This window comes from Rhineura floridana, chromosome 1, assembly GCF_030035675.1.
Source record: "Rhineura floridana isolate rRhiFlo1 chromosome 1, rRhiFlo1.hap2, whole genome shotgun sequence".
In the NCBI taxonomy this organism is placed as follows: Eukaryota; Metazoa; Chordata; class Lepidosauria; order Squamata; family Rhineuridae; genus Rhineura; species Rhineura floridana.
The window spans coordinates 248,474,227-248,487,785 of NC_084480.1; the positions used below are offsets into that span (position 1 = coordinate 248,474,227).

At 39.7% G+C, this 13,559-nt stretch overlaps 1 protein-coding gene across 6 annotated transcripts in view; it reads right to left on the minus strand.

The window, feature by feature from the left end:
* KCTD1 (potassium channel tetramerization domain containing 1) overlaps nt 1-13,559 on the minus strand; it is a 106,018-nt gene that overhangs the window by 29,657 nt on the left and 62,802 nt on the right. For 3 of the 6 annotated variants that reach the window (XM_061597537.1, XM_061597575.1, XM_061597528.1), the window contains one exon: nt 7,706-7,884. In XM_061597537.1, coding sequence (XP_061453521.1) covers nt 7,706-7,869 — 164 coding nt within the window. In that variant the 5' untranslated portion in view covers nt 7,870-7,884. Of the gene's footprint in view, nt 1-7,705; nt 7,885-8,317; nt 8,436-13,559 lie in introns of those variants that run through there. The other 3 variants (XM_061597546.1, XM_061597555.1, XM_061597566.1) reach the window with 2 other exon arrangements.

Genomic DNA, 13,559 nt, shown 5'->3' on the forward strand with positions numbered 1-13,559 from the left:
GGCTTGTTGGAGGAGGTAAGATGGAGGTCATAGAGCAAGACTGTAGCTAAACACACTCATGGGCAAGAGCTGCCAGTCTGGCTGTCTACCAAGAGCAATCAAAAGCTTGTGCTTGTTTATTAATTTTTGTCAATAGGGAAGAGATGCTTGCAATGGAAATGATAAAAAGTACATTTTTGAGCTCTGTATATGGAGCAGAATTAAATTCAAAATAAACAAAGTTGATCACCTTGAAAATGAGGGGATTTAAATGTGCACTGGATTATGCTCTCAGGAAAGAACAAAGTCAAATTAGATATAAAGAACAAAGTCAAACTGCTGTGCTTAGCACACAGGAGGCAACTGTATCTGCATTTTCCCTTTATTTATTTGTCTATTTATTTATTTATTTAATTTCTCACCCTTCCTCCCAGTAGGAGACCGAGACAGCAATTACTGGGGTGGGCTTGCAATTTTCACAGGGGCAGCAAGATATGGAGAAGATTTAATTCTTCTCTCCCCAGCTGCAATTCCAACACACACTTACACACACACTGCAGTTATGAGGCTTAGAAAAAAAGCTTCCAGTGGTGCAAATGGAAGCTTTCCCCCCCAATAGCTCCTCATAGCTGTTTTATCTGGAACACAGCCAGAAGGGAAGGGTTAAATGTCCCCTCTCTGCACTCTGTGGTCCCAACAGAAAAATTGCCCCTTTGCCTGTAATTAAAGAATAAAAATACAGACAGATAAGTAATTAAACTAACTTTTAGTTTTGCCCTCAGCCAACGAAACAGAAGAACAGGAGTGAGTAAAACTGGAAAAAAGGGGAGAAAGGGATGATTGCACAAAATGTAGCTTGAGTTGGTTTGTAGTTTAGTGTTGAGAAAAGGGGAAAGTGAAAAACTGTGGTACGCTCCCTTGTGTGATTTAATTTAAAACATCCCATAAGAATAGGTAAGGTTTTATTGGTCAAAGCATCAACTTGAAAATAACACCATCGGATCCAAAGGATCTTCCTCACTTCATGACTCACTTTTGACAAAGCACTGGGAAACAAATCTCAAAAGAAGGTGGAACAAAGCCAGCAGAAAACATTCTAGAATTGGCAGCTATATCCCGAAGCTTCAAATGTGCCCTGTGGGTGGCCATGGGTGTTGGCTGCAAAACTACAAGCAGACTCTGTTTAGTCCTGCAATTATAGACAAGAAGTATATTAAACTACTATGCAACTATACAGCAATTTAGGAGAGACCAGCATAGCAGAAGCTGGGACTAAGTTAATGAATTCTCAGAAAAGTAAGTGAATTGTTCTATTTCTTCAACAGAGAAGAGTTGTGGCCTAAAAGTTAATCTATGGAACACATAACAAAAACTGCACCAACCCATATAAATAAGATGAAAATATTGTTTGGCTACTAAAAAACCACGCCACTAAAAAACCACAAGTCTAGCTTCCCACATCACATGCTGTGGTACATCTCAGTAAATGACCTAAATAAGCCCACAAATGATAACTTTTCTGACCCCCAAAGTGGATATCAAGTCTCTTAAGTAGAAAATATTGGCTCTTGACACATATTGAGGTAAACTATTTTCCTCCAGGGATATTAACAGAGCAATTCTATGCATATCAAAAAGAGGTTAATTTCTTTAACACTCATGCATTTAGCAAAGTAGTTATTAGGTTTGAGTCATGACTTATTTGAAACAAATACCATTCCCTATAAAAGAGGTTCTCCCACCCAAGGATTTGGGCTTTTTATTGATTCTAGCTAACTTATATTAAGGCTTTTTTTTTTAGTGAGTGAGTGAGACAGAAGGATATTTTGTTTTTAAAGACAGGTCTCAAGCACATATAATTTCTTTAAAATAGCATTTAATTCTTACTCTGAATCCACTCTGTTCTTTGTGCGCACATGCACGCACACGTCTGCTTTTTTCTTCCCAACAGCTCTAAAGGTAGAGACACACTACCTTTGTGTTGTGAATCCAGGGAGACACAACATCAGTCAAACTCTGCCCTTTGTTACTCCAAAATCTGGGATTTTTGAGATCAGATGTGTTTTCTCTTTAAGCCAGCTTCACATGGACCTCCAAAGTGTTTGGCTGGAAGTGGGGGGCAAGCAGGTTCCTCCAGGTGCTGAGGAAAGAAGGCAGCGGGAGGAAAGAGACTGGGGCTAGAGAAGTCTCACTTTTTCCCCACAGCTCCCACCAAGCAGGAAGGAGGCAGGGGGAGCCATGGGGGCCACCTTGTCAGCACACAGGAGGGAGTGTGGAGGCTTCTATGTGGGCAAGAGGGGACCAACAGTTCCCTTTACACATGTTCTCTTGTGGAGGTTCCTGTTTGCCTTCTGTTTCCCTCAGAGGCTCCAAAAACACCTCACCTCTTCAGCTGCTGCATTTTTTAACTGTAAAATGTCGAAATAAGAAGATAGCATCTTGTCACAAGCTACAAAGCAAAACAGCACTGCTCTTCTCCCTTTGCCTAAAAGTGAGATCCACAAATGACACAAGTAAAGCAAGTAACTACAAGGGAGGAAGGTGGGGGAGGGAAGTCAGCTGTCTCGACATCAAAACTATTTGGTCATCACCACCCTGTTCTGCCCACTGGCGTGTATACCGAGTCAATATGAGAAAAAACGAATCAAACAATGAAGATGTGTGCAGCTGGGTGCAGGTTCGTTTCAAACTGCACCCAGACAAAATGGTCTTGCTGTTTTTTAAGGACACTAGGGTGCACGTAGCCTAAGACAGGCCTGGCCCTACAAATATCTTCTGCTCTGTGCACCTCAGTAGAGTTGCCACCTTTTACCAGAGATCAAACACTACCCTTCAAATGAAGCGGGGGGGGGAGCAGCTTTAGCTCCTGCTGTTTAATTCGTCTGCAATGCTGTAACTCATGCACCTGCTACATTATTTTATTATTTATTTATTTGATTTATATCCCACCTTTTCTCCCAGTAGGAGCCCAGGGCAGCAAATAAAAGCGCCAAGAACACTTTAAAACATTTAAAAAAATTAAAAATTAAAGTTGAGGGTGTGCCCTGCCCTATGCATCGGGCCAGTGACAACTTGAGACAGCCCCATGGTCGTCATGTAGGCCATGAAGTCCTAAGGTGGAACACTAGAGGCAGCCTCAGCATGGACATTGAAATCACCGTTCCAGGGTCCTCCAATAACACAGCCGAGACGGCTGTGTCTCCTCCTTACCATAGAAGGTGAGGGAGGAGTTTAGAGATCAGATTATATAGAAGTAGCCATGAGAGAACCACAGCTGCCCTCTCTCTCACTTTAACTAGAGGGTTAAGTGGAAATGTCCTGTGTCTGATATAAGTGGTGTCAACCCTACATTTCAGAAGCCAGCTTAGAAGACTGGCTTTGGTCAGGAATTTATTTAACAAGATGTATATACTGCTTGATTGTAAAAAGATATTTAAGAAGTTTACAAGAAATGTTAAAATTATCAATAAAAACAGTTAAAAACAATTTTAAACATTTAAAAGATAATTAAAATCAGTAGTAAACTAAAAAGAGATTAAAATATATCAATATCTATGTGTATAAAAAGGCTTGTGTGAACAGAAATGTTTTAAGCAGGTGCTGAAAAGAATACAGCAAAGGCACCTGCCTGGTATCAATAGGCAGGATGTTCCAAAGTGTAGCTACACATTATAGAAACACTGTCTGAGGCTACATACACACTATACATTAAAAGCACATTGCTTCCCCTGAAGAATCCTGGAAATCATGTAGCTTGCCCCTCACAGAGCTACAACTCCCAGTACACTTAACAAATTATAGTTTCCAGGATTCCTGGGGAGCGGGGGTGTAATGTGCTTTAAACATAAGGTGTGTATGCACCCTGAGACACTCACTCTAGTCAAATGTTCAGATTTCTTTGCAGTTGGAAAAGCAGTTACCAATATTCATAGGATACTGCATACAGCAGGGGTAGCTAACATGGCACCTCCAGATGTTGTTGAACTACAACTCTCCTCACCACTGACCATGCTGATAGAGGCTGATGAGTGTTGTAGGCCAATAACATCTGGAATGGACCATGTTGCCTACCCCTGGCATACACCTTAACTTTATAACTAGACACCAATAATAGTTTGTAGCTGGTGCTGAATGCATTAAAAATCCCTTCAGAAACAAGAACACACATCAGTCATTCTGTAGAATTTCTACATGTTATGGATACCTGGAAATGTTCCGTCACTACAATACCTAGCAGCTAAAAATAACCAGCCATCTGGATAAAAAGCTCTAGCCACTGGCCTGTGTTACATGAGATTAAAAGCTTGCCTATATTTTCACATTGCTGTTCTCTGCCAGTCATTAGCCAAGGAATAAACTATTATAGTTTCTGGCCTCTAGTGTCAAAGAACGTACAAAGAGGTTCATGGAGAGGACCATGGCCGACCCATGGCAAATGCAGAAACAGAAGCTGATATACCTTCTTCAAGGTACACTTAGTCTTGATATTGTTAATTAAGCTAGTAGAGGACATGCTAACTTTAAGTTATTCCACTCAATTTTTTTTTCAAAAGAAACATATACAAGAGCTTCCTGAGAATTAATCTTATTATTGAGAATTAATATCTTATTCTTATTATCATTGATCAGTTTAATAAAACAAATGTAGACAACTTCTCAAAAGACAGAGCAAATGTTACTTAGACTAAATCCAAACCTGTTTTTAGAAACTGGAGTTGTAACTTCCATATTAAATTGAATGACGCAACCCATGCCTGTAACAAAGCTGTAGGCTAAGTGATTAAAAGTCTGAGGGCATCTGCAACGCACACAGCCGAATTCTGAAACAGAGGCCAATGGCTAGAGCTTCCACAATGGGGAAGCCTTTTAAAACTGAGATCTGGACAGGGGAAAAATAGGATGTCAGGAAGGCCCCAAGGATTTGGCTCAGTTAGTGAAACCTTCAGCAATATCCCTTTTATTTAAACAACAAAATTTAGATACTGCTTGATTGTGAAGAACCTCTTAAGCAGTTTACAAAAAAAAATAACATTATCACTAAAAGCCATGGCCACTTTCAAGTAGGAATAGTTATAAGTCATTACACATTTACCAGGGATTAGAAATTTGCTATGCATGCTGTGGACAAAAATATAGAGATTCTTTTTTTTTTTTTTAATACCAGTAGCCTTGAACGTTTTCAGAACTGGGACCAAACTCACATGCATTTGGGCCCTATTTCTTAATTTTTTTACCATGTATTTGTATGGTTGTAGTGCTGCTGTTGGGATCCATCACAGATCAGACTGCAAACCTGGTAGTGGGTCCCAACTGAAGGTCAATGCTACTATTATAAATGTTTTATACTATCCATCTATGATGCCAAGGAGTTTTTTTTATTCCTGGTGAAGAACTTAAGATATCTTTTTTCCTCATTTACCACCACACTCCATCACCCTCTCCCTATAACTCTATAATTTAAAAAATGGTAAGAAACTGCAGACATATTGCAACATCTCCTAATCCCATATTTGAAAGATCACCATCTCTCCTGAAACCACAAATACTACTGACTTTCATATATATGTTTCTTTAAAAGCACAATATTTCTACAAAAGGTTGACACAAGGAAATACACTGATGCACTCATTTAGATTACATTTAGTTCTTCTCTACCTATAATGAACCAAGACACTATAGCATCTCACTTGACTATGGTAATCAGAATGAAAACAGAGGAAAATATTTATTCCTTAATTAGAGCTAGCCATTGACTATGTAAAGTTCAATGACTTTGTCAGCAGGCACTGCTGACTTTTGGTGTAGTTCAAATACAAGTGACAGCACCATCACCACCAAGACCTAATAAACCAGTGATGCATCAATCTCTCTAGATGCCTGATTGATACTGAATACCAGTATAACAATAAAATAGGAAATAACTATATGAAATTTCCCCTTATGTAGGCAACAGATAATTCAACCTGAATAAGCAAGAGGGATCCTATGTGTAAAACTTGACTTCCACAAGCAGATTCCCAGTTGGATCAGCCAATTGATATTGGTCACAATTCTAATCACCAGTCACATGTTTGCAGGTATTCCTGCATGTGGGAGTTTTGAGACCAGGATTCACCCCATTCCACTGAATAGATAATTAGCACTGTCAAAGATAACAGTGCTGATCATCTGACTGGAACACTCATATACACATGTGGGCTATGTGCGATTTCAGTCACTGACTTTGAAAAAAATAATTTGCAGGTTTATGAAAAAAATAATTTGCAGGTTTTAAATAACCTATTACTCAAGACCAACTCTATACAGTAGGGCCCTGCTCATACAGCGGGTTACGCTCCGGACCCCCACTGTAAAGCGAAAACTGCTGTAGAGCGGATCCCATTGACTTACATTGACCAAAATGGTGCCCGGCGGCAAAAAAGCGCTGTAAAAGAGGAATAAGCGCTGTAAAGCGGGGCCTTTCTACAATTCACAACCGCTGTATTAGCGGAACGCTGTAAAGTGAAGCGCTGTAAAGCGGGGCCCTACTGTATTCACTAGAGTACTGTACATTTATAGAATTTGTAATTTTCCAATTAACGTGTTTACTTAAAATAAAGATTGTATTAAAATTAGTAATGATACTTCTTTTTGTACAGGTATATGTTTACAACGCAAATGTTTTTATCTAGGACTATGTACATGTATGTTATGTAGTAACTAGTAGTCTAATAATATAGGTATTTTAAGTTTTAATTGTTCAGATATACCCTTGGCTATCTGAGATTCTGATGTAAGAAAAGTGCTTTTTTTTAAAGAGGAACTTCTTGGAAGAATATAAAACAAAGCTTGGGTTCAGTTTCATCTTAATTCAAGTGGGGGCCTGTGATGATATTTCATGCTGCACAGAGGGGCTAGGAGAGAGGATGAAGTCAGTTTTTCTATCTTTTTGCTCTGTTTTTTCCTGCCACTTGCCTCAGGATGTCTTTCTGCAGCCACCTCCTCAGTGTTCACAGGAAAAAGAACCTACTAGCTGCTGCTGTCACTACAAGACTGCTGCATGCCAGGAGCTCCTAGGATTCAGTGGCCTAGTGAAAAAAGTCTGTGTTCCTGTCTGCTGACTCCAAGGTGCCACAACGAAAGGTCCAACAGTGATCACTACTGCTGTGAAGCTACTTGAGTCTCAGGAGACCCTAGCGCAGGGCAGCCTCACAGTAACCAACACTATCACCTCCCTCAAAAGCATAGTATCTGCATAGATAAGGTAGACACAGATAGCAAAGGGACATTGTTAGCACCTTGATTAGTGTGTGTATTTTAACCCTGAGTGCCTGAGAAGTCCTGGTGTCCATGTAAAGACAATTTGGATGCAAGAAGAAAGCCAACCACCTTCTTCTAAAGCAGTTAATCCAAATGCTAAATTGGAACCCACCAGTGTGCAGTGATATTGCTTGGAAGGACTGACAAGCTGCCAACAGATGGTGTTAGAAAATACAGCATAAGAAGCTGGTGTATGAATGATGTGGGTCAGTTATAGGTGCACATATAAGTGGGTCCTGAGCAAATAAATAGAATACACTGGTGTGCTTCATTTAATAAAATGTTTTCTAACTACTACTTTAAGTGTAGGGATTCACTTTCAAGTGAAACACTTTTGCACTGAGTAAGAAGATTACAGAGATCAAAGGACAGAAGTAAGTAAATTAACAAGGCTGCTGGAGACATGCAACATAGTCCTTAGAATTACCTTGAATCAGGATATTTAGTAAGTGTGGCCAGGCTGCTGGTATACATGTGCCCACCCACGTCAATATGTACCGGTGCATTGGATTTTGTGAGCTGTGCTGGCGTGGGGATGCCTTGATTGTTCAAAGGAGATGCAGGGGACCTAGTGATCAGAGGTCTTGACATATTGGGCCGACTGTCCTGTGAAAAGACACAAACACCATTAGGAATTTGAGTTTCTATGTCAGAAAAACCAACAGCAACACAGCAAAGTTCACATTTAAGAGTGAATAAAATGCCACCAGCACCAAACCTCAGTCTCCACCTTTAAATAAAGCTGCTGCTGCTGCTTCTTTTTTTTAAAAAAAAAGTCAGCTAAGCTTGTAATTTAGTTACATTGCAAGCTGAAAAATCCAACAAACAGAGTTGTTTAAGCTCACCTTATGGAAAGGAAATGCTTTCAAGCTTTCATTTAAAAACAAGAACTGATCAGTGTTCATATTTTAGAGCTAGATTAAGTCACTAGTATTTTTATGCCTGAGATCAAAAGGTTACTGGGAAAGGAGAGAAGCAAGATTTTGCTGTGTCCCAAACCCTCCTATTTGCTATGCAGTTAGAATAGGTGAATACAAACCCTCAGCTCTTCCATTCTGCCAACTCTTCTCTTGAATTTCCAATTCACATATCACGCAAACAGAAGAGGAAACACCTGGACTAGCCAACTGTTCATGTACTGTAAAACATGGGGCACCAAGAGCCTTTGAGAAAGACATTTTCCATAAAAATATTATACAAGTTGTGACAGATGTCCCTCTGCACCCAAACAGGCTGCTATCCCCAGAGCAGCTTCCCAAAGAAAACTCCAAAAGGGAGCACCACGAGCAGATGCAGATGAAACAAACAGTCAAACTGGAAATGCAATGTCAGTAAACAGCAGGCACTAAACCTGTGCACAGAGTCAGGGTGGGGCAGAGCAAAGCAAAGCAAAGCATTTTGCTGAAGCCAGCAAGGAAGACCAGAATTTCAAAATTCTGGAATGTAAACAAAACAAAACAAAACAAAACCTGGCCACTTTTCTAGGGCAAACTCACATTCTTCTAACATATTCACTCAAGAATGTCACTTGCACTGGCTGAGTATACCAAGTACTTCCTAGATTGTTTGTTTAGGGTTATAAGTGTCTGCTCAGAAGTAACCTGGAACTACTGTACTGATTAGACATGCATAGGGTTGCACTGTTAATCTCCATTTCTCCATGTGTAAAATGAGAAAAACAAGAACAATCTCAGAGCTATGAGGATTATTGGAATAAGAAAGGGGTAAGAGGTTGATAAAATTATAATAAGCCTCACTAGAAGATTTACAGTTCTGCACAGCGGAAAAGAAATATAATATTTATTAACACATTCCGTTGGTGGCAGGCTCAAAATTGACTGAACACTGTACCATCAAATGTTTTTGAAAGATGAATCCCTACCTCACAATTTAAAATATTCTTTCACTAGAACTGTGGAGCATTATTCAATAGTTGTGATATTTGCCTTCATTTGTAGCTCAGTGGGAACCCTTAGTCTTGACTATGGCCTAGCTGCTATGCTGAGCAGCTGATTTGTTGTTCCCAAATAAATACAGCTATTGAAGTTTTTTTCTGACTCTTGCTGCTTCATGGTATTAGAGCAGACCCGTTGGAAGGTTTTGTCACACTAAAAATTCTCTGCGCTGCGCCCCCTGTCCGGCTGGCCCTGCTTTGCCCCCGACAAAGGATGTGTTTGGTGGTCGCTGCGATGAAAGAAACCTGGTGCAATGGCTCCATCTTCAGAATCCAGAACTCTGTAGGGATGCTCTACGTCTTGCTGCAGGAGGACGTTGGGGAAGCAAAAAAGACCCCACGCTCCAGTTCAAGACAGCTATTCCGGCGCCTGTCTCCTCTCAGGGGCTGCTCGCTTCTTGTCCGGGGATGATGCTGCGGCCCAAGACGCAGGAAGTCCGTGGCTAGGAAAGGCCTCCGGCGGCTTCTCACTCTCCCTCCCCCTCCATCGGGCTCCACCTTTGGGACCATCGCAAGGCAAACCGGTGGCTCCAGGGCCAGAACTGCCATCCCACCGCCATCATAAGGAGGAGCCCTGGCTTCCGCGGGCTAAGAGGGCCGCGCCACACCCAGAACTATGGGGATAGGACTATGACTGAGAGAGTGTGGCTAGCCTTGCAAAGTAGCCCAATGCCTATAACACCTATTTTGCCAAAGTGAGGGGGCAGGTAGTTTGTGTTAACATTGAATTGTATTACAAATTGTATTGTTTTTATTGTTTATTGTTTTATTGATGTATTATTGATGTTTTATTGGTGTATTTTTATATTTTTGTAAGCCGCCTTGAGGGCCTTTTGGCCGGAAGGCGGGGTAGAAATATTAAAATCCTTGGAAGAGGGCATGATGCCATCAACTCTCAAGGAGGTAATAAAACCAATCTTAAAGAAGCCCTCCTTGGATATTTTGGACGTTGTTTGGTTCTTTTATTGTTTGTTTGTTTTTGTTTCTTGATTTATTGTATTTATTGTATTTATACACTGTGCTTGTTTTATCTTTTGTACACCGCTCAGAGAGCCTTCGGGCTTAGGGCGGTATATAAATTAAATTAAATTAATAAAAAATAAATAAAATTTGAGCTGGAATGAATCATTTGGGCCATTCATTCAATTGGCTACAAGAAGCATCTGCTTATTTTGGACAAACCATCTCCCATAATTGACCATACTGAAGTATGTCAGAGATAAGAGAACATTTAAGTGAATAAATACTTAACTGTACTACACTTTTAAAACTTAAAAAGAACAACATGAGACATGTTTTACATTTGAAACTTAAAGGATCACAGTTGCAGAGTGCATTCAATTTCCATGGATACTGGGCCCAGCTAATTAGTTCCAAAGGAGAGCAAACAAATCATTGTATGCAAAGAGAGGGAGTTGAAATGTGACTTAAGAAGCGACATCTGTTAATTCTTATTTGCAGAATGCTATGTTCTTAGGATCTGGAAATGCTGGAAGATCTACTTGGAGAACAACAAAAACAGGTCTACACATCCCACAATGATGTGAGTGGGAAGACTGTGCCTTCATGCGACTGTATGTTTAATATAACATTGGGAAAGACAGAAGAAAAATAAAATGGTCAGGAGGAGATGGCTATAGGTAAAGTGAAAAATTTGAGGATATCACAAATTGATTTTATTCAACAGACATGGAGGAGTTTAATTTATTACATATAGGACAATCAGAACAAAGAGCAAATAATAGTTCTATGGCCTATATGAAACAATGTATGATTTTCTTTATGAATTTCCCCCTCTCCAATATACACATCCCTATTATAGAATACAACCCTGCCATGAAGACTTTAAAGAAAATATTTTCATGAAGGAAATTTGGCATATTCTAATGTATCACCTTCCTCCCTTACTGGAACCAGAACAGCTAGTTCTGAAAACAGGGTATCTTTAAGAACTGAAGCACAGGAAGAAAAATATAGTATACTGTCAGATATAAAATAGCCAAAGGTTTCTCACTAGTAGGCATGAAAGTGGACAGTCAAACAACGCAACATTAAAAAGAGTCTCACAAAATTATAGCGTGCTATAGACTCTCCTGACAAAATGTACAAATATTTGTTAGGCATACTTTGTAGCAGGGGTGGGGAATGTGGCCCTCCAGATGCTGTTGGGCTAAAACACCCATCACCACTGGCCATACTGGCTGGGGATGATGGACGTTATGGTCTACCATCATCTTGAGGGCCATAGGTTCCCCATCTTTGATTTATAGGAAAGAATGAGAGATCCAAAGGAACTTACTGAAGATCCTGTCTTGCCACTCTACACATGCCATAGGCCACCTTAACTGCTCAGATAATAAGCCCTTCAAAAAGGGGGCAAATTAAAGCAACACTCTCCTGAGATGTACCAAGAAATCTTTGAATTAACACATCTGTCTCTCCTGATACCACTTCCATACTTACTCAGGAGTTCTAAGGGAAGGAGACAAACTCCTACCCAATAGAGTGATAATCTCACCTATGGTTTTGCATTACCAGTAAGCAATATTTAGTACGAATATTGATCCAGACAGGTGTTCCCATTAAAGCAGTACATGCAAATGCAGTTATCATGCTAGTGCAATGCAAAACATACATGATTTGAAAATGGAGAGGAATTTGCTACATATGAAAGATCAGAACTGAATAAAATCTGAAAGAATAGTTCTGACTTTTTGTATATGGGGTCAGTAATAGAAAAACACATGCTTTAGGAATGGACTACTGCAGAAATCCACAAATTCACTTTGATTATTATTCCAAAAATTCTGAGCCCTTCAAAACTCTGCTATGCTTTCATTAAACCCACTGTGCACATGCATTCTGGGAACATGTGTATATGTATTTTGATGCAACACTCATTCTGTGCTGCTGTGATACTTTAAAATCCTATTGAAGAGAAACCTATTCCTCTAAGTTGCAATGATGCTGAAGTATGTGTGCACATATGTATATATTACAATTATTTGCCCAGCTTCAGACCATCACATGCAACACAACCTTGATTAAATAGACATGCATAAATATGTATAATGTAACAATGAAGTTTCCACATCTTATAATACTACATACCCCATGCTGCACTGACTCTCAAGCAAATATGCATATACATCTGATGCTATCCAGTGCCCACATGCAGGTATTATGAAATATTTGGTGAGATGGGGAGGATGGGGGAGGGGGAGAAGACTGATGTGCACAGAAAACAGGACAAAAAAAGGAGCGAGAGAGAGAGAGAGAAAGGCCTTCACAGGTCAATGTCCAGGGGTTGTATTTCTGCATTTTTGAAAGTTCATGAAATTAGTTTATTTTCTATCTCCAGCTGGATTGAAAGAGGGAGGATTCAGGGTGAATCGTGGAAGCTTTGTGACAGAGTTCATTGGAAATCCTCCACTCCCACTTGTTCATTTAAAAGCACTGATTACTGCCAATTGTCAGGGCCATGACTCTGAATTGATATGCAAGCTGGTAAACCTTTAGCCTCCATCTGTGTTGGAATTGCTTTTTAAGATGTTTTTAAAGCATTTTTTTTAAAGATGTTTTTAAAGACGTTTTGTTTTAACATATTTTAATGCCTATTCTTGTTTTATAGTGTTTTTGTTTGCTGCCCTGAGCTCCTATTGGGAGGAAGGGTGGGAAATAAATAAATACAGTTTCTGATTAATATCATCACTGCCCTGAATTTTCTAGGAGAAATCAGTTTACTGCTCAGTAAAATAATTTTAGTAGAAAGATTTTCAGTCATTATGGGTTTTCTCTGAATCATCAGCGATGAATATCTACCAACCAGAAGACCCTTTCTCATCCCAATGTGTGTTTTGTGACTTTACATTTCCTTCTGTTCTAATGCCAGTTTCTTAAAATCAGCAATGCTCATATGTTACTGTTTCTAATCTTGTCACAAACTTACCAACACTCATATACAACTGTTTTGTATTTACATGGGTGCTTTTTTCAATCCTTACAGCATCCCTGCAATATGCCAATATCATTATCCCCATATTAGAGGTAAGGATCTGCATGCGTGTGTGCGTGCGCGCAAAAGAGAGCATGTGTGTGTGAATGTGACAGAGAGAGAACATAGAGGAAGGAACCTGAGAGTAATCTGTCAAGCACCTTTAGGGATCAGAACTATCATCAGGAAAGTTAACTACTATACTAACTCCCAATTCATGAAAAATATTATTTATATCTCAGAAGTATCCCTCTGAACACCAGCAATCAAGATTTTTAACCCGCAGACATTTTTACCTCTACTATAGTCTTCTGTTTCATATTATGAATGAAC